Below are 24,026 nucleotides of genomic sequence, written 5' to 3' on the forward strand. Positions count from 1 at the left end.
CAACCCAGGCATGTGCCCTGACTGGGAATCGAACCTGCGACACTTTGGTTCAAAGCCTGCGCTCAATCCACTGAGCTACGCCAGCCAGGACTTTCCTGTTTACTTTTGAATCCTCTAATTCCTACTCCAGTTCCTAGCTTAAATTTTTGTCAAAAAAAATATACACTTTGTGGACATTTAAAATATGATATGGAAGATGTACATGACATATTTTTCTCTGAGAAAGCTGTTTACAACCTTTGTATATTGCTAGTGTAAAATGTATAGAAAAAGACTGGAAAATATTTTTTAATTTTCTTTGTTGAACATGTATTACTGCTATGAGATGTGTTGAATGTTTTTTGTTTGCTTATTTTACACACTTGAATACTATATAATTATGCATTTGTTGTACACTTAACATTTTAATGGGGATTTTTCCATATTAATATCTACTTTTTTCAAACATTACTTCATAACACTCCATTGAATAATAAACCGTTGTTTCCCAAACTATTTTGCCATGGAAAGCATTTTTTCCACTTAGTCACACTGCTCTGAATGTAGAAAACACCTCTTGAACTTATCTCCTTCCACATTAACCAGTTGCTGGGCATTTTGGTGCCAAATAAACCCTTGCAGATTGACGGATTATTACTATTAATATATTTAACATGATAAATTTTTCTTCTTCAATATTCCTGGTGAACTCACAAAGTCTCAAGTGCTGTGGGAGCCCTCCGTGAGAGGACATTGTAAGGGGAACATTTTAGATTCGTTGAAAGGTATCACGTAAATTTAAAATAATAATAGCAATAGCGTTTAGATGAAAATCCCTGAAATTGTTCATTTAATTTTAAAATAGAAATAGATTGCTTTCTTTTTCCAGGCTAATGATAGCTTCTTTACAAATGTTTTTCAACCTTCAATGCGCTGAAGATTGCAGACGCTCGGAGCAAACCTTCCTCGGGTTCGGTCGGACACGCTCCAGCCCTCGCGCAGGCGCAGTGTACGGCCACGTGCGCTTGCGCACAAGTTGCGCGGGAAAACGCGCCGTCGTCGCGGGAGCGTGCGAGCCGACCGATGGCCGTGAGGGAGGCCGCGGCGGGCCCTTCGCGGGCCGGGAGGGACGAGGAGGCGGCGTTGCTCTTTGAGAGGGCCCACCACCGGCACGACCCGCGCTGGCTGCTGCCCGCGCCCCCGCGCCTCTGCCTGGCCTGCGTGCTGGAGCTGTTGCCGGAGCCCGGCGTGTCGGTGCGCACTGGCTCCCCGCCCCCCAGCCCCCGGTCTCCCCGCACCCGCGTTCCGCCCCCGAACAGGGCCGCCCCGGGCCAGACCGACCTCCTGCAGCCCGCCCCGCCGGCCTGGGGAACCCACCCCGTCAGCAGGCTGCCCCTGGCCGGCGGCGACGTGCTCTCCCCGCCACGTCGGCCCCAGGCCGCCCTCCGAGGCCCTTTCCAAACCCGCCCTGCCGCCCGCTCTGAGCCTCGGGCCGCGGGTCCCGGTGGCCGACAGGCCGGGGCCCCAGGGACGGCGGCGGCGCCCACCCCAGGCTCCCCTTCCCGCCCCCCCCCACCCCTCCTCGCTCTGGCCAGCTGTCCGGCCGCATGCGGCCCTCTCGCCGGAACTTGGCCTTAGCTCGGCTCCGTCCATTTGAAAAGTCGCCTGCGCACCCCGGGGCCAGGCGCACGCGCGCTGGGGGCGCCCCGTGTCCTTCCCACGTCTCAGTGTGGAAGTGTGGAGGGCCGCCGGGGTCTCCGTGACGGCGGGGACGCCGGGTGGAAGCGACGGCCAGGCACCAGTGAGGGGAAGGGGGAAGGCAGCAGGCACAAACTTAAAAAGTAAAAATAACTCTATTTTCCCAAACAAAAAAGATAAGTGAGAAGACTGGCTTTGTTTTACATTTTTTGCAGGTCTCTTTAATGTTTGGCTTACTAGGGGGCAGCTGGATTTTTAGATATGCATGTAATCTGTTATCACATGTCACGTAATACTCGAAAAGCTTCACTGTACACTTGTGAGAGAATAAGAGTTGAAAAAGGCAAATAGCGCCTTAGTATTCTGTGAAAATGATTAGGACCTCAGGGGTGCCCGGAAAGGGTTCTGGGCATTCTCGGGGCCCCGCTGAGAACTGCTGAGCGGGCTGGTAACGTGTGACACAGCACCGGGGCCAGCCGTCCTGAGGCTGCCTTTCTCGGTTCTCCCGCAGGGAGTCCAGGGAGTCGGAGGGTGCAGCCGGGAGGAAGACCGTGAGGTGGGGGAGCCGATCAGAGAGCGCGTCACTGGGAACTTAGAGGATGGGCAGTAGCTGGTCAGGTGCTGTGTGGGGTAAGGAGGGAAGTCAGGAAAGGGTTTTTAGAGGAGGAAGCATTCTCATTAGGCTTGAGAAGAGGGTAAGATTTGCAACAGACGAGATGGGGGGGGTCCTTATCCTAGGAGGCGGGTATTAGCAAGGATGAGTGTGGGGAGCCATTAGTGTTTGAAGGAAAGCTGAGGTCGGAAAACTAGGTTGACATCAGTTCAGGTGAAGGAGAGTCATTGAGATTTTTTTTGAGCGACTCGTTTAGCTCACTAGCTTAACCTACTGTGTAGGGGGAGCTGGCGGAGGAAAACAGATTTGCAGTAGCACAGGTTAGAGGTGATAAGAGATGCAATTTCTTTTCTTGAACACGCTTTGCTTAGCTCCACCTCCCACCAGTGGAAGGGGGTGATGTAGTCAGCTGTGCCCATGTTCCTGTTCTATCCTCTGTGCACACCCGTTTTTTGACCCAACTTTTGCCACTGTCTTGAGCACTTTGCACAGCTACTACCCAGTTTCCTGTTCAGGGAGGTGAAATGAGTGTGAAGATTTGTATCCACGTTGAATGGAAGGGTGCATTTTCTCCATCTACCTCTGAGGTTCACGAAGGCTCCCCCAGTATCACACTCCTGGGCTGTCGAAGTGGAAAGAGCTCTGACCTTTGACGGGATTTGTTTGGAGGCTTAGGTTTGGGTCCTTGGGAAAGCCCCTGCACCTCAGTTTTCGTATCTCCAAAATGGCTGTAATGATACTTGTTTCTGCTTGCTTCGCCAGCTTGTCAGGCGTAAGTAAGCAGGTAGACAGAAGAGTGATTAGTGAGCAGTGAAGTGCTATGTAAATATCGGGTATTAAGAACCTCAGCACAAGTATAATCCTCTGTGTGAACATACGGAGTCCTGTGTGTAAATGATGTCCTTTTCCATACTCCCTTCAGGGAACACAATCTTACCATGAATTAGAGGATCCCTCCAGTATCATCTTGTAATTATATTTGTATTGTATGTATAATTACAATTGTGTGGATTCAGGATGGCTGAGACTTGGTTGCTGCTGACTATTTTTCTTTACCTACCCGAAGCTGGTGCGCAAGAAGCACGTGCTGTCCTGCTTCCGAGACGTCCTCGTGAGGCACGCCTCCCTGGTCATGCAGCTGGTGGCTCAGGATCAGAGAGTCTGTGTCCACTTCATGAGCATGCTTTTTGGTGAGACGAAAAGGGGAACTTGGCATGCATTTTGCTATAGCATGTATGTTTGGTTTGGGGGTCTTGGAAAGATAGTTTAGACTTTTTGTGAAGTAACCGTTTGACTTATTAGCAAATTGTTTTGTCATAATGATGAAGAAAGGGTCACCCTTCTAAGATACATGATGCATTATATGGTAATTACAGCTAAGAGATCAGTGAAAGTGTGAAGATGAATATGGAAAACGTGTGATCTTTCGAAGAGTTGAGTCTTACATGGTCTTTGAACAGAATCAGAAGGTCCACACTAGAGTCTGCTGACCTGGCTGTGGCCCTGATTGAGTTACTACCCCTTTCTTGTGCTTTAGTTTCTTCTTGTGTAAAATGAGATGTATGAAGATGTCCCTTCTTTTAATACAATTATCATGTCCTTTGGAAGGAGCCCTTTTAGAGAGGAGGGAAGCTAACTCAGACTGAGTACTTTGCCAGAGGCTTTTTAGGCTTTTAACTGCCAAGACAGTGCTTGAAGGGAGAGAGGATGATCCCTAAGGCTCAGGGAAGTCATAGCTGACAACCGGCAGAACTGGAATTTTACCCCAGGTCTGTTATAGATTCCAGAGTGCACAGTTTTTATGCTGTGCTACACTGACTGTTTTAATCCTTTGAAAGCCAGAGTGGGTCATGGAAAATTCAGGTATTTGGTACTAGGATGGCTGGGACATTGCTTAAAGCTGATGTTAGTTTTAGACTTCACAGTGTGCCTTTGTGGGTTTGTTTTTCTTTTAACTATTAACTATCCCCCTCTTACCTCCCTCTGCTCCAAGGGCTGTTATGCAATGTGGATGATGGGAGTATGGCAGAACTCTGTATCGAAGGTAAGGTGAAACTGTGTGTGCCTAGCATTTAAAGCTGGGGATATTAGCCTCAGTTGCAGCTCTGGTTACTTGAAATCTTGATGGCACATTTTATTTTAGATCCAGATAAAGAAATCTGAACTAGTTGTTAGTTAATTCTGCATTTTTTCTTGAGCACCTACTTTGTGCCAAGTACTATATCAAACACTAGGGATACATAGATGAATAAGACATGGTTCCTCCCTTTAACAGTGTACAGTGTGGGGGAGAGGTTGACTGCTAAATAACAAGAACTGCTGAGTGCTGTTACAAAGATGTATAAAATTCCATTTTTATTGCATTAATTTGTGTTGGTTGGAAGTTTTCTGCACAGAGGTTGGTGGTTAGCCATGGAAGGCTTGCCTTTAAAAGGCTCAAGGAGAAGGAAGACAAGAGCACTGGGATGGGAGGATTCTTGCAGAAAGCAAGAACTGTGTCAGTTAGCCCTGGCTGGCGTAGCTCAGTGGATTGAGCATGGGCTGTGAACCAGGCATCGCATGTTCAATTCCCAGTCAGGGCACATGCCTGGGTTGCAGGCCACGGCCCCCAGCAACCGCACATTGATGTTTCTCTCTCTCTATTTCTCCCTCTCTTCCCTCTCTAAAAAGAAATAAAATCTTAAAAAAAAAAGAACTCTCAATTAGGGTTTAGGCAGGAAACAAACCTCATCAGTGATTTGGACAGAAAAAAACTTTAATATAAAGAATTATTAGCTAGGTAACTGAAGATAAAAAGAGAATACCAAATTTTCACAGAGGTAGCAGTTTCTGAAAGCAGCTCCCACCCCTAGGGCTTGGGAAACAAAGGGGGAGGTTGGAATTATTAAAACTACAAGTTTGGAGGAGGGAAGCCATGTATGACACTTGAACCTCTGTGGAGAGGGTGCTGCTTGACCGCTGTTGGGTCCATGGCCATTCCGTTAGCAGCTGTAACTGCTGGCAGCTGTAATGGATCATAAGTTAACATGACCTGTGTGTACTTCTGACACCTGAAGTCCTGACCACTGGCAGGGGAGGGGAGGTTTTACCATTTTCTTCAAGGCCACTCTTGAGTTGGACTATAATCCTAACGCCATTCACTTCTGGTTGGTGCCGGCAAAACTTGCAGGACCCACTCATCAGACCCCAAGAACTTGACTGAGGTGGTGGGCCCCAGATGGAGACCGCAGAAATAGAGGGAGAAGGAGGGCTTGCTCCTTCCCCACTGTTTCCTGTTTGCTTCCTGCTTTCTTCCTGTTTTTGTGTTATCCCAGAATGCTGCTTTGCCCTGAAAGTGGCAGAGCCGTCCCACAGCAGCAGGTGAATTTTATTTACAGCAGTAATTTTTTTTCACTCTCGCAGAACCAGCCTGTTCTCCACATCTCCCCAAACACCAGCAGAAACATCACGAATGATTGTGTAGAAGGGTGGGTTTGGGGTCGAGAGATAATATTGTTGGCAATTACTGGCAAAGAAACTCACTCATAATTCTACTTTCTAGCCTATGGAGGAGTGAATTCCGAGGAAGGAAAACAAGTAGAGATAATATAAAAATAGTAGTTTTCAGCCTTGGCTTCACAATAGACTCACCTGGGGAACTTCAAACATGTCTAAATGCTTAGTTTCTTTCTCTAGAGATTCTGATGTCAATTGGTCTTGGACATGAATATTTTTTCTGAAAACTTCCTAGGTGGTCCTATTGTGTAGTCTAGCTGTGAACTGCTGATATAAAAGAAATGAAGAAGCCAGAAATCTTTTTGTTTGGACGTGCATGCATGGTTTAATGGGGGAGACAGAAAAGACTAGAAGCAATTAGCACAAGCAAGTGACTTGGAGTAGAAGGGCTGCAAAAGGTGAACTCTGGGTTGCCTTCTGACTAGTAATGCCACTGTGTGTGTTCAGTCCTTATCCAGCTTACAACTCAGCTGAAGTTAGAGCAGACTGTTCGCTGCCTGCTGGATGAGTGCCACAAAGAGGTCAGTGCGTAGCTGTGAGTTTTCGAGTACCCCTGGATCCTCAGGTACCACAGCGGGGCCAGCCCTTCTTTGGGTAGATGGGAGATTAAAATCCAGAGAAAAGCCCCGACTGGTTGGGTTCTGTTCTGCAAAGCGAAGGGTCTCCGGTTTGATTCCCAGTCAGGTACGTGCCTGAGTTGCGGGTTTGGTCCTCTGTCCGGGGACATGCGAGAGGCAGAGCTGATCGATGTTTCTCTCTGGCATCGATGTTTCTCTCCCTCTATTTCTCCTTTTCTTCCTTCTCTCTAAAAATTAATGAATAAAATCTTAAAGGAAAAGGGACTTACTGTCTGAGGTCAGTGGCAGAGCCAGAGCCAGGGCCTGGGTCTTCTGTTCCTGCTCACATACTCTTTGTAGCTTCCTGCCTTCCCCTTTCAAACTCCCAAATGCCACCTCCATGTGGTGAAGTCCCATCTTTCTGGCATAATCATCACCTGGCCATTCTCCTAGTTCTCCTACATATGATACAGAGTTCCTTGATGAATTTACCAAGGAAATATGTTCCACTGTGTCTTGGCTTAGTATTTTTATTTGCTTTGAATTAGATAACGGTATTTTGTACTGAAGGCATTTGCTTTTGTCATGATTTAAGGTAAGCATTGAGTGGGTATGTGTAACCTGCTTTCTGCAGTATAATCAAAGACATCAATTAAACCAGCAACTTTTACATTGTGTTTATGATTTTGGAATGCTCAGAATCACTTTTTATTTTTTACTTTTTTGCAAAAGGAAGACAAATGTTCATGTTAACACCATTGAGAGCAACATTTAATTATACATTATATGAAATTATCATGTCATTATAATTACTCTGCATGTGGTTAATAGATCAGATTGGATTTATGGTTATATATGTCATGCCACTTAACACTGTGCGCACTTTCCGTGTGCTAGGCATTGTTTTAGGTGCTTTACACGCACTGTCTCACTCAGTCCTCCCAGCCACCCTGGCTGAGTCGGTGCTGTTATCGTCTCCCGCAGCTGGAGTTAAGAGTCTTAAAGTGCTACAGTTAGTCAATAGAAAAGGTGAAATGTGTTGACTCTCCCTGTAAAGTACCCAGCATATAGAGTGTTCCATAATAGTAGCTAACTGTAACAATAATAACAATCATTTTTTTTTGCACTGAGCCAGAATTTTGTCTTTATGACATTGCCAACCTAAATTTCCTGGTTTCTGGCTCTATAGGGGACATAATATGCTAATTTGTTCTTTAGCTTGTTTTTTAATTCAGTTTAACAAACGTACTGAGCTGGGTACTGAGGACTCTGAGGGGAATCTGGTTCAGCCCCTCTCCCCTAGAGCTTCCAGACCGGTAGGGGAGAGGGTCACGTAGCTGAAGAGGCTGGTTGCTGATGGTGGTGGGAGGCATGCACCAGACAGGCTGAGGGTGGATCGGGCAAAATACATTTTGGTGGGAGCTTCATCTGACCCTAATTTATAGAGTGGAGTGTGTTCACTCTCTGTAGCTCTGTAACACGCCCTCCATGCGAGGCAGCCTGGCCACGCTGACCCTTCTCGGCAAGTTGGTGGATGCCATCCCAGCCCTGGCAGACGAGCTTGCAGTGGAGCACTGTGAGTGGCCTCTCAGGAGGAGCCTCCTTTCGCCTTTGCCTGCTTTGATCACACTTGCATCTGGAGCCCACTACACTTCATTGCTTTCCTTCTCTAAGCTTCGGTTCCCCCGTCTGCAGAATGTGCTGTATGCTGGCCAGTTTGAAAAAGTGTCTCTTGACTCTGGTCTTGGCTATTTGTGTTCCCTATTTTAAGGCAAATTAATTAAATACCTAGTGTGAATCTTCCTTTTGGGTGGAAGGGGGAATTAATTCTGAATTATTAGAAGTACTTTTTTCTGCCAGTAAAATGCAAATAAATATCCCACAGAGGATTTATCCAAGGGTAAACCCTTTAACTTCTCTAAACCTTAGTTTTTCCCTTTGATTAAATGCCCAGAAGTCATTTATTGCGGGGGGTTATTGGGGATTACCATTACTACCCCATTGAGGGCAGCATTTGATATTCACATGGCAGTTGACATTGTGTGGTTCCCCTGGCCTCTTGGTTGTCTTCCGGACAGGTGACATGACGGAGCACCTGCTGAGAGGTCTGGTGTACCCCAATGAGGGGGTGCAGGCTTCTGTCTGTTACCTCTACGGGAAGCTGTACTCCTCACCAAGGGCAGCTGAGGTGCTTTCAGGCCATTTCCGGGAGAAGCTGTGCCCTCTCTTCCTTTCCACGCTGGATGGCGCCCAGACAAAGGAGCTGCAGATCAACTGCTTGGGTAAAACATGAGACAGCAGGGGAAACGAAGAGAAAGGGTTTGAGGTTTTGCTCGAGGACTTGAGGTACTGGTTCTCTAATGGTGGGGAAGTGGGCTGCTTCGCCAGGCCAAGGGTTTGGGAGGTAAGATGTATAGACTGTGAAAGATGGATGGAGTTGGTGTGGCAGCTTAAGAATGTTGCCTTTGGAAGGAGAAGAAAGGAAGTGGGGCAGCAGTTTCCGCCTCCAGCCTTCACTGCCTGTCGCGGTGCGCCCCGGTGCTGCCGGGTCAGTCTTCACACTGCACCGCTCGCACCCTGTCGCTTTCCCACTTGGAACGTCATCTGCGGCCCCCTCTAGCCTCCAGGTGATGTCCAGGTTGCTCTGCGTGTTATTTGAGGCTCCTTAGGTAGGGGCTATAGGGGAACACATAGTTTGTGGGTGACAGTAGTTCCTTTTCACAGTTTGGGCCGAAAGCTATGTTATGAACAGTCCAGCCGCACACAGTGAGCATTCATTCCGGGCCAGCCTCTGTGCTGGGCTCTGGGGTCATAGACTTGATCAAGCTCCAGCTCTGTTCTGAGGGAGCTCAGAGTCGAGATGTGGATAGTTAGAGTCCAGTGTGGCAAGTGCTGCTATGGGGGCTGCACAGAAGAGGGTGTGATTCTATTTAACATAGTACTATAATTCTCATATGTAGAAAACCCTAATAACTCATCAAAAAACTTAAACTCGTAAATGAATTCAGTCAAGTTGCAGGATACAAAATCAGTTGTGTTTCCATGTGCTAACAACCTTTCTGAAAATGAAATTACAAAACAATCCCTTTTACAATAGCATTAAAAAGAATAAAATACTTAGGCATACCTTTGGAGGCATAAAGAAGATTCTGGGGCAGGTGTGAGGAGCCACCTGAGGTGTTCTCCAGTGCCAGCGCTCCCCTTGCCCGACTGCCCAACCCCTTTGTTTCCTAGGTCTGCTGAGGCAGCTGCTGAAGTACGATCTCTTCGTGTCCATGATCATGAACAAGTCAGCACTGGCGGAGAGTTCCGACGGTGGTGAGGGGCCACCAGGGGAGACCTCACTGCCACTGGTGCTCAAAAAGGTCCTTGTCTTGTGACTCCTTGTCTCTGGGTTCAGTAACAAGGCCTGTCCTCATCCACCACTCTTTCTGTCTAGGATTTACCGAGTATTTTCTTACTAGCCAAACAACACGCTGTTAGAAGACTGAAAGTACGTGTGTGTTTTTTCAGTGGTGAATCCTTAGATTGCATCTTCCCCTTCACATCCGGGCTGCCTGGGAATGAAGCATACATGCCACAACAGAGACAGAGCTACCTCAGTTGTTTTGGGGCTACAGCTCAAGTTTCTCAGCATGGCACCTAGAGCCCTCTTTCTCTGGACCCTGTTTGTCTCTTCAGCCCTGCTTACCTGTTTCCTCTACTCCACAACCCAGTTCTCCAGCCATACGCAACCTCCCCCTGGACCTGCACATGCGCGGGCATCCCGTCTAGCTGTGCAGTGCTCTTCCCCTTTGCCTTTAAAGCCTTTCTCTCTCCTTTATTCTGACCCCTGATTCAGCCTTTGAGGTTCGAGTGTTCATGGTAACATCTGGTTAGAACACCTGACCCCGGTCTCAGCAGGGGCACAAAGTCTTCTGTCCTTAGAGTGCACCGAGGCAGCATGATGATGGCGGCAGGGACGGAGATGAGAGAGCACCGTCTTAGTGGGGCACGGACTTTGTGGAGACAGGGGTTTGGTTTAGAGGTGCCATCCTCTGTCTGTATGTAGAGACTGTCCTTCCATAGGCCACTTTGGATGGTTGGGTGTTTTGGGGGGGTTTTGATGATTGGGTTTTTAAAAAAATTTTTTCTTTCTTTTTTTTAAGAGTGATTATTTATTTATTTGTTTGTTTATTTTTAGATAAACAAATAGGGCAAGGGAGGGAGAAAGGGAGAGAAACATCAATGTGTGGTTGCTTCTTACACTCCCTGCACCAGGGATCCTGGCCTGCAACTCAGTCATGTGCCCTGACTGGGAACTGAACCAACGACCCTCTGCTTCATAGCCCAGCGCTCAGTCCACTGAGTACACTGGCCAGGGCAAGGATGACTGGTATTTTATTTTACTGCAGCGGCTAGCAAGGTTGGGGCTAGGGCGAGGTCAGGGAGACACTTGCCTTAGGTGCAAATTTTAAGTGGGCAATAAAGAATTCAGCAATCGAGATAAATAATATTTTAATGCAATATTCTAAAAGATTGAAGTCAGTGCAAAAAACTCATGATGTACAAAATATCAAAATTTTAAATAAAGATAAGGTTGGCATGTATCCATGTACCTCCATTCCAGCATCTTGTGTCAGAGTCTCATGCTGTTTCGTCCTGCTTTTACCTGATAATCAACTTATTCTCTCAAGATTTAGGTCCCTGGGAACATATTGTTAATGTTTGTGTTCCTGCTGTTGCAACGTTGATTCATTCATTTTGTCAAGTACATAGCGAGCACTAATGTGATATGTTGGTCACTGTGTTAGGCACTGGGAATATCGTGGTATGTAAGTAAATGAGTTTCTTGCCTACTCATAAACTAGTGGGAAAGGCAGATAATAAACAAATAAATGAGCAAGCACAGTAACTGTAGGTTGTGATAAGTGTTATAAGAAAGAGGGAAGAGATAGTAGCAGAAAATGCCCCCACAAGTTGAGTGGTCAGGCAGGGCCTCTCTGAAGGGTTGACATTTGAGCTGACACTTGGATTAATGTAAGCCAGTGATCAATTACATCTTAATGAAGCTGAAAATAAATAAAGTAAGCAAGCAAGCTAGTGATATGAGGAGTGGGCAGAAAAGCATTTCAGATAGAAGGAACAGTGAGTAAAAGCCAGAGGAAGGGACCTGCTTGATGTGGTCCAGAAACAGATGGAGGCCAGTGGGGTGGGGTGGGTGGGAGGTGAAGTGGCCCACGATGAGGGTAGAGATCAAGCAGGGAAAGTCATGCGGGTCCTGACAGGTCATGGTGAGTTATTAGGGTTTTCTTAACGGTAGATTTTTAGCCCTGACCAGGTGGCTCAGTTGGTTGGAATGTCATCCTGTACACCAAAAGGTTCTGGGGTTGAGCCCTGGTCAGATCACATACCTAGGTTGTGAGTTCGATCCTTGGTTGGGGCACATACTGGGGGCAACTGATTGATGTTTCTCTTTCTCTCCTTTCCTCTCTCTAAAATCAATAGAAAAAAACATATCCTTGGGTGAGGATTTTAAAGAAGATTTTTATAATTAATTTTGTCTATGATGAATATGTAGGGTTAGAGTGTTTTTTTTCTTAATACTACTTATAAGGGCTATACATTTTAAGTCAAGAATCATTGTTTAATGGTTAAACATCATTTTCGTAAGATACATTTTTCCACCCACATTTTAACAGCTCTGAAGTTGGGAGACATTTTATCATTAATGGTGTGTCATAGTTTAATTACAGCTCTTTTTCTTTAAATAATGGTTTGCCTTCTATTAGTAGCATCTTAAAAAAAATACATGTCTTTTGCTATATAAAAAGAGAACAAGATAGAAATTAATATCTAGAAACTGCTTTGCATGCTAACAGAAAGGCTTTTTATGCGTCTGTGACTATATCTCAAGTCTCAGATGGGTTTGAGCATGCAGTCCTTAGATGCCGCTCCACTGGACGTGAGTGTGGCTTCGTCCTGTTCTTTTGAATCTCTAAAACCTTTGTCCTGTTCTATATGTTTTACTCATTATTTCCCCCTGGAAGGCCAGTTTCTGCTACACTTAAAACCTGTGTTACAGGGTCTCCTAAAAGCTCTGGTGTCCAGGAGGGGTTTGGGTGTTATACAGTGGACATTCACTGAAATGTTTTGAGTAGAGGAATAACCTCATATAAAATTTTGGTGTGGGAGACACCTCCGCTGTGGGAAAACTGGATTTGGACATGGCTTGTCTGAGTTTCTGCCTCAGCTTTGCCACTTACTAGCAAAGTGAGGCCTAGAGTAAGTAACTTAACCTCACTGTTGAAGGTCCCTAAGACCAGCCCCCCAGGTTCAACGATTTACTAGGAGGACTCCCAGGACTTAGTGCAGAGTCACACTCACAGCTGTGATTTATTCAGTGAAAGAATACAAAGCGCCCTGGCTGGAAAGCTCAGTTGGTGAGAACGTCATCCCTGCACACCAAGGTTGTGGGTCCGATCCCCTATCAGGGCACATACAAGAATCAACCAATGAATGAATTGCATAAATAAGAGAAGCAACAAATCAATCTCTCTCTCTCTTTCCCTTCTCTCTCTAAAATTAATAAGTAAAAATGTAAAAAAAAAAGAATGCAAAGCAAAAGTAGCAAAGGGAAAAGGTGTATGGGGAGAAGTGCCGGGGAGGGGCAGAAACGAGGCGCCGCCCCTGAGAGTGCTGCCCAAGTGGACGCAGGGTGCGCTTCATTCCTCAGCAGGACACTGCGGCAGCCGTGAAGTGTTGCCTAGCAGGGGGGCTCATTAGGGTGTCAGTGCTGAGGGGTTTTACTGGGAGCTGGCCGGTCAGGTAGGCGCTCTCTGACTCACGCATGCCAAGATTCCAGACTGCAGAAAGAAAGCCTAGGTGTTCAGCATAAACAATATTGTTTAAACAAACTGTCTAGTCACAGTGAGCCACTCGTATGAATTCTGGGAATGATGGGAATTGTCCTGAAATCCAACTTCCCAAACCCGGTCAGTGGTCATTCTTGCGGGCAGGCCTTTGTGAGGACAACAGTCTCAGGCCTCCGTGTTACCTCTTGTCTGCACACTCTGTGAAGTGAGTGAGGCCCATAGTGGAAGCTTCCCTTGTTATGTTCCAGGCTTGCTGCAAACATCAAACCCAGGTGAGGGCTGTGAAAGGACTTTTGTCAATGAAGGCCTGAGCCCTTCTTGGTGATGGTTTTAATGGTCTTTGAGTGCCATTGTGTTCTTTTGTTCTAATTCTCACCTGCTGCTATTCATAGACTCCTTTCCATAAGCCGTAACTGCCCTCCCTGAGCCCCGTCCTCCTGGCCAGTGACTGGTAGAGCAGGAGGGGTCAGGAGACAATTAGGCCCCTGCCCCCGGGCACCCAGGCTGCTTCCCTCTAGTCCTGTCAGTGGGGTGACTGCCGCACTTCCTGCTTCCTGTTTCTCCAGCTCCTCCTGTCCAGAGATGAGATTCTGCAGGTGGCCAGTGCCCACTGCATAACTGCGGTGCTGGTCCACTCCCCAGCGAAACATGCTCCAGCCTTCATTCATGCTGACATCCCAGGTAGGGGGCCCCTTCTGACCTTCTCCTCCAAGGACCCTGGAGTTCTGACCGGAGACCCTTGAGTCGCAGCAGTAGCCACAGCCTTGCTGGGGTTCTGTGATAATGCATACTGGAGGGATGGGTGGGTGGCAGGTTCAGTTGTACATGACAGAATCTGGAAAGTAGGCCTCATGATGTCTGAATTCTCTAGCTACAGATTTCCTATATGACCTTGAGAAATTTGTTACTGATCTTTGTCATTTGTTTGACCATCTAGGAATAAACAGCTAGTGTGAGGTGGTGGAAAGACCCAGGGAGGCAAAGGGAATTAATATTTCTCAAGGGCTTGTTATGAGCCAGGAAATATTCCCTAAGGTGCCTTGTAAATGTTGCACATTTAGGTTCTTTTCTATTTTGTGGATAAAGAATCTGAGGGTCAAAGAAGGGAAATAGCTGCTTTAAATTGACAAGGGTAGTAAAATCAGCCTCTCTGGTGTTAACAACTTTTCTCTGCATCATGCTGCTTGCCCATCCTGAGAATTAGGGGATCTGAGTTCTAGCCCCACCTCTACCACTAATAATACGTCTCAGTTTCTCCATCTGTTAACAAGTGAGGTTAGACTATGACCCTGAGGGCATTTTTCAGGTTTGCCTGTGAATTAATATCATGTCTCATGGAGAGAGAGGGTGTGTGAAGAGAAGACGTAACAGGTGTGAGATGCTGAATAAACCCCAGGCCCCATTAGTGCAGGGATCATGATTACACAGCTGGTGTTTATTTTCTTTCCCTCTCCTCGGCCAGAGTTCCTCTTTGAGCATCTTTCCTCTTCCAGCGAAGTGCTTATCTGGTCCAGCTACAACTGCTTGATGCTTCTGGCGGAGGAACCACTCTTTTTTTCCAAGTGCCACACGGTGTACGGTTGGTAGTGAGTCCTGTGCCAGCTCTGGGTTGGGTGGACAGCGCTTTGAAGTTGGGTAGCCACAGCAGTGGTGAAGGGCTGACCTGCACTGGGAGGGGCATGCTGGTTCTGGTCATTTCCGGCAGGCCAAACTCATGACCTGATCCATCCACGTGGAAGCAGTTGTGCTCTTCACTGATTAGCAGAAGTGTGTGTGTATCTATACATTTCAAGAGAGGGACACTCGTGTTAGCCACTAAATAAATTCCTATTTCGCCTTAAGAACAACTTGAGTCAACCTTGGATTCAGTCCTTTCCTGTGTTCCACATATCTGTCCATCTTAGTCCCTAAGTTTTGCTCATTCATCCTTTTAAATTTTTTGAAACTATCCCTTCCCTTCCTTCCTGGTGAAGTAAGGAAGCACTTGTCAGGGACTGTTTGTATCACGTATGGAGTTTAGTCAGAGCACATTCAGGCATTCATTTTTAATCCGTGTCCCTATTCTGTGCCAGGCACCAGGCTGAGACCTGGATATTTAGAGGTACATATAACGTGGTCCCTGCCCCCTGGAAAGGGAGAGAAACACAAACGAGCAGATTAGGGCTCTGCTGGAGGCAGGAACAGGAGGTGCGGGAGCCTGGGGAAGGCCCACAGCTCTGCCCGAGGGGATCAGGGAAGGCTTCCTGGAGAAGCAGGGACCAGTGTGATTGTTCAAGGAGGAACAGGAACGTCTCGTGGAGGAGGTGCAGCCCAGTCACTAGGTAGTCACCAAACACTTCGAGTGCCGGGTCCTGTGCTTTGGTGTGCGCTGGGTTTCCGGGAGACAGGGGTAAGTCCGATAAGGGCCTGCCCTCTAAACCTCACGGTCTCCTGCCATCAGCCCAACCTTGTCGCCGCCCCTCCATGAGGGGCCGCTGGCAAATGTGTGCTGTGCAGAGCCTCTCACCTCTCCCGGGCAGGCACTGAAGGAACCACTGAGCCCTGAGCCCTGCCTCCGCCGTCTTGTTTTGAGTAGGGATCGAGTCGGTGGTGAGGAGCCTGCAGGGGAGCCTGAGGATGAACAACACCGAGCTGCACAAGCAGGGCGTGCTGCTCTTCGCCGAGATCCTGACGCGGTGAGCGGCAGTGGGGCGTCAGGCCTGTCGGGGCCAGCCTGGAGAGGGGAGGGTGCGGCATTGGTTCCTGGGCGGGGTGAGAGAGAGTCCGCTGACCTGTTCCTCATTTGCTGTTCCTCAGGCAGCCGGAGGAGATCAAGCTGTTCACAAGCTCGGCCATGTGCCGCGATGCCGGCCGTGCCCTCCAGGAGGCAGTGAGCAGCCCCGTGCTGGAGGTGGCCACTGAGGCAGTGAAGGCCGCCTGTGCCTTTCTCAGGTGAGAGGCCGGGCAGGCTGAGCTCCCCGCCCCTGTGTGTACCTGAGGGCCAGGTCAAGGCCAGGGCGGCTGCCGGGGGCTGCTTGTCAGGCAAATTTCCTTGATTGTTCTTCTTCCTTTTACTCTGTTGTTCTCTCTTTTTGGAACTGCCACTCAGATGTGGGACGTCCTGGATGGGTCATCTCATGTTCTCTGTTTTACGACAGCTTTTCATCTTTTTGTCATTATGAACTAGTTTCTGGGAGACTTTCTTGACTTTCTGTTTCAATTCTTCTATTGAGTGTTTTATTTCTGCTTTCATATTTTTTAAATTTTTACTTTAAAATTTTTACTATACAGCCCTGGCTGGTGTGGCTCAGTGGATTGAGCTTGGGCTGCGAACCAAAGCATCGCAGGTTCGATTCCCAGTCAGGGCACATGCCTGGGTTGCAGGCCACGGCCCCCAGCAAGCGCACATTGATGTTTCTCTTTTTCTCCCTCCCTTCCCTCTCTAAAAAATAAATAAATATTTAAATCTAAACCAAAAAAATCTTAGTCTTTTGTTTTAGTCTAGACTTCCCCCCCACTTCTTTCTACTAATTGTTCCTTCTGCCTAAAATACTCTTCCCCACAAATCTTTGCATGATTGACTTCTTTCTGCCATTCAAGTCTCATTCAGAGCATCCTTCCCTAACTTCCCTAGTGAGGTTGCTATAGCACCTACCAAACACTTGGTAATTCTTGTTTACTCACTTGTTTTGTTTTGTTTTTTTTTTTGTCCCTCCACCTCCTGCCACTATAGCATAATCTTCAAGAGATCAGGGGCCATGGGAGTTTTTTCCTGCTATATATTTGCCTTGTTACTAATAGGTAGTCAGTATAGAATGAAAGGTGTCAAAGTGGATGGTGAGACTAAGAGAACCTAGGGTCAAGATGGGAAAATTTTTCCATCTTTCTGGACAGGTTTGGCCAGTAAGCCAGAAGAACTCACTGGCTGGGATACGGCTGCAGTTGAGGACTCTGTGATAGCTGACAAGGCATGAGGCAATGAGGCAATGAGGCCTAGAGCCTTTAGAGGGGACCAACCCCTTGATTTCAAAACTTGTATCCCCCAGAACTATGGGAGAATAAACTTCTGTTGTTTTAAGCCACACAGTTGGTGATAATTTATTATAGCATCCCTAGGAAACCACTACTGCTACCTTATACCGTGCAAAGTACGAATTCATTCATTTAACATCTTTTTTTTTTTTTTAAGCATCAATTTACAATGCATCTAGCTCTGTTTAGGTAAAGTGAAAAGGTGGAACTGGTCCTTGGCTTCTTGGGGCTCACGATTAGACTAGTCAATGACCCTTGCCCTCCCTGAGTCCATAGAATATGAGGGTTCAGATGGACCCTATGTGTTACTTCTCACATTTACCCCACACTCACAATGACTGACTCTCTGAAAGTACTTCTCAGTCTCTGCTTATAATCTGCAAGAGTAGGGAGCTCACTCCTTCCTAGATAGAGGTAGTCCCCTCCACCTCTACAGAGTGTGACCCATAGGAAATTCTTTCTTATGCTGAAATAAAATCTAGGTCCTGATAATGTTTACCTGTTGGTCCAGTTTTTCCTCAGCAAGATAACAAATCTGATCCCTCTTCTCCACTAAGAGCTTATCAAGCATTTGAGAACAGCAGCCCTAGTATATCTCTTGATGCACTTTCAGTTCTGGACAGTACTTTCACCAACAGGCCCTTCTCAGTGAGAAAACCCACTGTGTTCTTAGCAACAATAATAATAGTCATGGCTGTCATTTATAAGGACTTACTCTCTACTAAGCGTGCTGCTAAGTGCTTGGCACACATGATCTGATTGGATTTGATTACACAATAGTTCTATGAGGAGCGTGCTACTAAGTCTCAGTTAATAGAAAAGGAAACTGAGGGTTAGAAAGGATGAGGAGTGTGCACAAAGTCGTGCAGCTAGGTAAACGCTGGGGCAGGGTTTTTATCAGAGCACGTCCTGGACCTGTGCTCTGGTCAGCCCCACTGGCCCCCGTTGCCCGAGAACCCGAGGATATCTTGGTGCACCCTTCCATCGCCCTAAGCCTGCCTTTGTCTCTCTGGGTACAGGAAGGACCATCAGAGTGCTCCGCCCGTGCAGTACAGGGAGCTGAGGGCCTTGCTGGAAGTCGTGCTGAACCGGTGTGCCGACTTTTCCCGGACCCCGCCCAGCAGGCGGTCCCTGGTCAGTGCGCTGCAGTCGGATATCATACTGTAATGTGTTTTTAGAAGATAATCGCCTTACCCTTACCTTTGTATGCGCTTCATAACTTTTCCTCATGCCCATATACCTACAATATGTCCCCCCCACCCACAACTACAGAGCTGTGAGGCTTAATAATTGCTATTTTTTATTTTACAGACTAGGAAACTGAAGCCACAGGGTTAAATAACTTTTCCCTAAAGTTCCAAACTAGCAAATACCTGATTTTGGATGGTAAATCCCAGGGTGTTTGTACCCAAGCCTACTACGTGCTTTATCTCTTATATTATTCAAGTAGGTATGATAAACATGCTCACAAAATTAGTGGAGACTGGATTTACTAGAATCTGAGAAAGAATCTGACCAATCCGCAGTATGTTGGATTGTTGGCTTTAAAAAAAAAAGATTTTATTTATTTATTTTTAGGGAGAGGGTATGGGAGGGAGATAGAAAGGGAGAGAAACATCGATCAGTTGCCTCTAGCCTGGCCTAGAACCCAGGCATGTGCCCTGACTGGGAATTGAACCGGTGAGGGCCGCAGGTTGGTGCTCAATCCACTGAGCCACACCAGCAAGGGCGAATTGTGGACTTTTAAATGTCCATGGACTTAAAAATATCAGAAAAGGTACTGTTATTGTGAATAATGATTATGCCTTTGAGGATTAACTTCGGAAATTAAGTTCTTCACACCTGATGGGGCAGAGATTTTTGTGTGTTTTAAAGCAACTAATGTGGGCATTACAGCCAGTGTGGCCAATGCCACCAGCCTTGGCAGCTTTCTGCATATGACAGAAGAAGAGCCAGTCCTGTGGCTCACAGACAAACAGATGGTTAAGGTTCCCCCTTCTACCACTTTTTAAAGGACCTGGTAGATGGCTGGATGTGTGAGGATGTAACCGAGTTCCCCTGGGAGCCTGGGAGGTGTTAGGTGTGTGGGAGAGCCGGGCCCCAGTGTGAGAGGAGGAGATCTGAGGTCCTCGGCGCACAGCCTGGGACGCAGAGTGGCACGTGACCGACAGGTTTCTGTCTCCTCACCTCAGGGTCATGCCTGCTCTAGAGATGTGGAGAAAGCCATTCTTCGAAGGGGCAAGTTCCTCCTGAGCACCCTGGAGGGGTTTAGAAACGCCTGCAGGTGAGGTGCCCTCTGAGGTCTGAAGAGTGGTACGGAGGGCGGGGCTCGGAAAGGAATCACACAAGGATACAGCTCTAGACGCAACACTTGATTTCTGATGCTTTGCTGCGTAGTGGGAGGACTTTGGCTGGGGTGGGGCTGGGGGTAAGTGTGAGTGTGGTGGGTGTGTGTGGGGGTCTGAGGACACACAGCTAGAGCAGGAGGTTTCTAGAGATTCCTTGTGGTGATGTTTGTGTTACTGTGTTAAGAGGTTGTGTTTCATTCAGCTTTGTTCCTCATCCCAAATAACCTAGCCCAGTAGGTGTTCACTGAATACTTGTTGGATTAATTCAATGGGCATTTCTAGTGTTTTTTATATCCACTGTGTGCTAGGCTTGGGGCTAGATAGTGGAAGTAGAAAGGTGAGCCAGGTTAGCTCCACAAGGAGCTCACAGTTTCTTGGGGAAGAGACTATTTTGTATATATACATGAAATTCATTGTTGTCACAGATCCTTGGGAGGCATTCCAGGTAGGGAGAACAGCATATGTAAAGGCAAAGAGTTGTGGAGCAGCAAACAGGATGGTATGTTCGGGGAAGTACCTGAAGTAGGGTGGAAGAGTCATACATTGTGAGAGGGGTAGGGAGCATGAAACCAGAGATGTAGCCAAGGACCAGGCCCTCCTTTGTTGAGGCCTCTTGAATTTTCTCTCAGTCTGCTGGTAGGGATACGTTCCCTGGCTCCTGAGCTCGGGCATTCCTCTAGGAGGACACTTCTAACCTTCATGTTGCACAGGAGGCAGTGGGTGAACTCACATGTTGATTTCTCAGGTTGGCTGTGGAATTCCAGAATGACCCTTCGGCCCAGGAGAATCCATTCACAGCTCCCAGTGCCGAGAAGGAAGACACCTTGGAGGCCTTCTCAGAATTTCTTCTCAGTGCCTGTGACTCCTTCTGTATCCCCATGGTGATGGTGGGTTCCCCTGAGCCATGGACGGAAGGAGGCTTGGGGCAGGGGAGAAGAAGGAGAAAGTGAGCCGGGCCTAGAGATGCGAGGCAGTGACTGCTGCTCAGCCGGGCCTGCTGAGCTTCTCAGCAGCGTTGTTCTTGTGGTCGCTTTGCCTTTGGTTTTAAAAACAAAGTACAGTATTTCATTGTAACACTAATAGATGCCACCTGGGAAAAAGTTGGTAATGTTTATAGTCATTACCTAATTTGATCACCCTAATGACCCTGTGAGACGGATGCTATAATTTCCCCAATTTAAAGATGATATTGTCATTTCCTGTGGCTATAAGGCAAGTGCATGATGGTACTGAGATCTGAACACATGTCCCCTTGTGCATGGTAAAGAGCAGCAGCGAATGTCTGTGATCCAGAACAATTAAGAAGAAACACATATATGTGTTCTGTGAAACGAGAGAGGGCCACTCTGGAGGAGCTTCAGTTTGAGCTGACTAAGATGGAGATGTTGGGAAGATCTGGTCCAGGGCTGTTGACTGTCCAGCTGATACTGAGTGAGTCCTGTCCCATTTGAGGTGTGGACATCCTGTGAGCCTTTGATGACACGCCGTTAGTTGGGATGGACACCTGGGAACAGTAGGTGGCAGCAGGGAGGCAGAACCATCAGGTTCTGAAGAGAACCTCTTTTCCTTGAAGAGGATATGAGCCAGCGTGCCAGGGCCTGCAGGCTGGTGACTGTCAGGAGCCTTGGGTTGCGGCCCTGACCGGCACACGCAGGCAGCAGCACTTGGGCAATTCGTGTGGAGGTCCTCATCTGCTCTGCCTTCCTCCCAGACTTCTAAAGTGTTAGAGCAAGATCTAAAACTAAATCATAGAATCGTTATTTTTGTTTTCTACTTTTCTGTATTTTACACATTGTTTATTTTCCAAGTTAAAAAAAACTTGGTTAAAAACCAAAGGAACAATATCTTTAAGAACCATGTCTCTGAGGTCCCAGATCTTTACAGATAGGGAATTGAGACACTGAGAAGAATGATGGGGCTGGGGGGCTGGGGTGGGGGGAGGGCGGAGAGTAACCCAAGGGCACAGAGCGACTTTGTGCAGAGCTTGAGCTAGAACCTAAGTCTCTCTTCTCTAAATCCAGAGTTCTGTCTGCTACATCAGGCTGTCTCATGACTGTGAACAGGCTGTTCACAGATCACATGAAAAATAAATGCGAAGGCAGTTTGTAAACTATGTTGTTATTACTATGGCTGTAGTAATAGGAACATGGGTGTCACTCTGCATTAGCATTTAGAATGTACTTCTCACTCATCAGATCTCATCTGTTTCTGGGAGGTAGACTAGTTGTTATTCTTGTTTTACCCTTTTTGATACAGAAGCCCGGAAAGGTAAAGTGTCTTATACACACTATTAACTGATCATAAACTTTGCATGTAGGCTTGTGACTTTTGGTTTCCTTCCAATGAAAAGGTTTAGTCTACAGTTTTAGATTTGACTCCAGTTTTGCTAATGATTTGTCTTTCCGGAGGCTCACTCCTGACGGACTGTGCTCTCCCCCTGGCTCTTTGCAGAGGCACCTGGAGCAGGCCACTCACCCACCCCTGATGGAAGTTTTCCTCTCGATTCTGCACAGCCTCTTTTTCATCGTTCCCCACATGAAGGAGAAGTTCTCCAAGAAACTCGGTAGGCAGCAAGCCGGTGTGGCAGCCGGGAGGGAGGCAGGCACCTTAGGCAGCTGCTCAGATACTCAAAGAACATGACCTGTGGGTAGGACATTTACGTCCTACAGGGTCATGAGACAGCCTGATGTAGCAGACAGAGCTCTGGATTTAGAGAAGACAGACTTAGGTTCTAGCTCAAGCTCTGTACAAAGTTGCTCTGTGCCCTTGGGTTACTCTCTGCCCTCCCTCCCCCGGCCCCCCGGCCCCATCATTCTTCTCAGTGTCTCAATTCCCTACCTGTAAAGAAGATCTGAGACCTCAGAGACATGGTTCTTAAAGATACTGCTGCTTTGGTTCAGAATCAAAGCCCACCCTGCCCAGTGTTGAGTGGAAGGGAATGCCATCCAGAAGCAAAGTCTTTCAGAGCAGTTCTCAAATATATTAATAATTCTCTGAAAGTGTCCAGGAGTTTCTGGTTCAAAGCCCACAACACACCTCTCTCTATATTACCGTTATACTCCTCCTTCCCTCAGACCTCACAAGATGCTGAGCATCTTTTACGCCTGAGCCCTGAGTGCCAGGAGGACCCCCAGTCATGTGACAGCTGAGAGACATCCCCGCATACTTGCGGGTGCCTCCCAGGGGAGCGGTAGCAGCAGCGTGAAGGCTGCTTTCCAGCTCTACACCGAGTGCCTTTCTAAAACTGAACCCAAGCAGCTCCTGGCTCCTTTATCCTTCTCCAGGCTGTCTGGCATCTGTTTATTTCTGGCTTTCATTAGTTCTCTTTCTTCTCTACAGTGTAAACCTTCCCTTCCCACTTCTCCAGTTTTCACCCTATAAATAGTTGAGTCTGCAGAATAAGCCCAGGAATCAGAGGCAGAGTCCCCCTTATCCTCCTTAGACAGTGGTAGTGATGGTGAGGGTGGCAGCAGGGATAGCCAGAAATGGAAAGGGGAGGAGAAAGGTGGGAATAATTAATAACTAACACTTATTAAATGCTTACTATGGGTAAGACACTGGTTTAAGTGCTTTACATGCATTAATTATTTTAGTTCTCAGAGAAGCCCCAGGAAACATGTACTATGATTATCCTCATTCTACTGAGGAGCACACTGAAGCTCAGAGAGGTTGAGTAACTTGCCCAAGGTCACACCAGAATTGGCATGCCCAGGATTCAAACTTGGAAGATGGCTCTAGAGCTCCTTTTCTTTTCTTTTCTTTTTTTTTTAAAAAAATATTTTATTTATTTATTTTTAGGGAGAGGGAAGGGAAGGGGAATAGGGAAACATCAGCGTGAGAGAGATAAATACATCAAGCAGTTGCTTCTTGTCTGGGAACCAAACCTGCACCCCAGGCACGTGCCCTGGCTGGGAATTGAACCGGCAACATTTCTCTTTGCAGGATGATGCCCAACCAGCTGAGCCATACCAGTCAGGGCTAGGGCATATTTTCTTAATCCGTGTTATGCTCGCCTCTTGTCATTATCATTCTGAGGTGTGTAAATCTCTGGATGGCAGCAGTGGAGACCAAGGGCTGTGGAGAAAGGCTGTGTGTGGGGAGGTCTGTGCAGCATGAAGCCAGATAGAACGGGATCAGGGGCCCAGCTCGCAGGAGAGAAGAGGAAAGCAGGCACCGCCAGCCAAGTGTTGGGCAGAGACCTGGAGTAGGGGGTGGGGAAACGCTGGGTCCCTGAGAGACTGGGCCAGAAGGGGCCCTTCCGGCAGTCAAGCTGGGCGCCCCCTCCCAGGCGGAGTCATGGGTTAAACTGCTGTCCCAGGAAGTCGCTGTGAAACTTGGAGAGATTAAGTCCTTGCTATATGCTTTAGCCCTGGGACAGAATACAGATTATCCCCAACACTGGAGGCGGCGCAGTGGGAGCTCTTGATGTTCTTCTCCTTGTTTAAAATTCTGCTTTTGTCTCAGTTTCACA

General features: G+C 47.4%; 1 protein-coding gene across 1 annotated transcript in view; it reads left to right on the forward strand.

Moving 5' to 3' along the window:
• Positions 1 to 1,046: 1,046 nt before the first annotated feature.
• The window catches only part of MEI1 (meiotic double-stranded break formation protein 1), a 60,981-nt gene continuing 38,001 nt past the window's right edge, over positions 1,047 to 24,026 (forward strand). Inside the window, exons 1-15 of the mRNA XM_028532810.2 lie at positions 1,047 to 1,233; positions 3,357 to 3,480; positions 4,284 to 4,334; positions 6,233 to 6,306; positions 7,813 to 7,918; positions 8,421 to 8,624; positions 9,577 to 9,707; positions 13,763 to 13,877; positions 14,659 to 14,775; positions 15,772 to 15,871; positions 15,993 to 16,127; positions 18,227 to 18,341; positions 19,400 to 19,491; positions 20,301 to 20,442; positions 22,007 to 22,118. Of these exons, the coding sequence (XP_028388611.1) occupies positions 1,063 to 1,233; positions 3,357 to 3,480; positions 4,284 to 4,334; positions 6,233 to 6,306; positions 7,813 to 7,918; positions 8,421 to 8,624; positions 9,577 to 9,707; positions 13,763 to 13,877; positions 14,659 to 14,775; positions 15,772 to 15,871; positions 15,993 to 16,127; positions 18,227 to 18,341; positions 19,400 to 19,491; positions 20,301 to 20,442; positions 22,007 to 22,118 (1,789 nt within the window). The 5' untranslated portion in view covers positions 1,047 to 1,062. The remainder of the gene's footprint in view (positions 1,234 to 3,356; positions 3,481 to 4,283; positions 4,335 to 6,232; positions 6,307 to 7,812; positions 7,919 to 8,420; positions 8,625 to 9,576; positions 9,708 to 13,762; positions 13,878 to 14,658; positions 14,776 to 15,771; positions 15,872 to 15,992; positions 16,128 to 18,226; positions 18,342 to 19,399; positions 19,492 to 20,300; positions 20,443 to 22,006; positions 22,119 to 24,026) is intronic.

The sequence above is a fragment of the Phyllostomus discolor genome, chromosome 2, assembly GCF_004126475.2.
Source record: "Phyllostomus discolor isolate MPI-MPIP mPhyDis1 chromosome 2, mPhyDis1.pri.v3, whole genome shotgun sequence".
Taxonomy (NCBI): Eukaryota; Metazoa; Chordata; class Mammalia; order Chiroptera; family Phyllostomidae; genus Phyllostomus; species Phyllostomus discolor.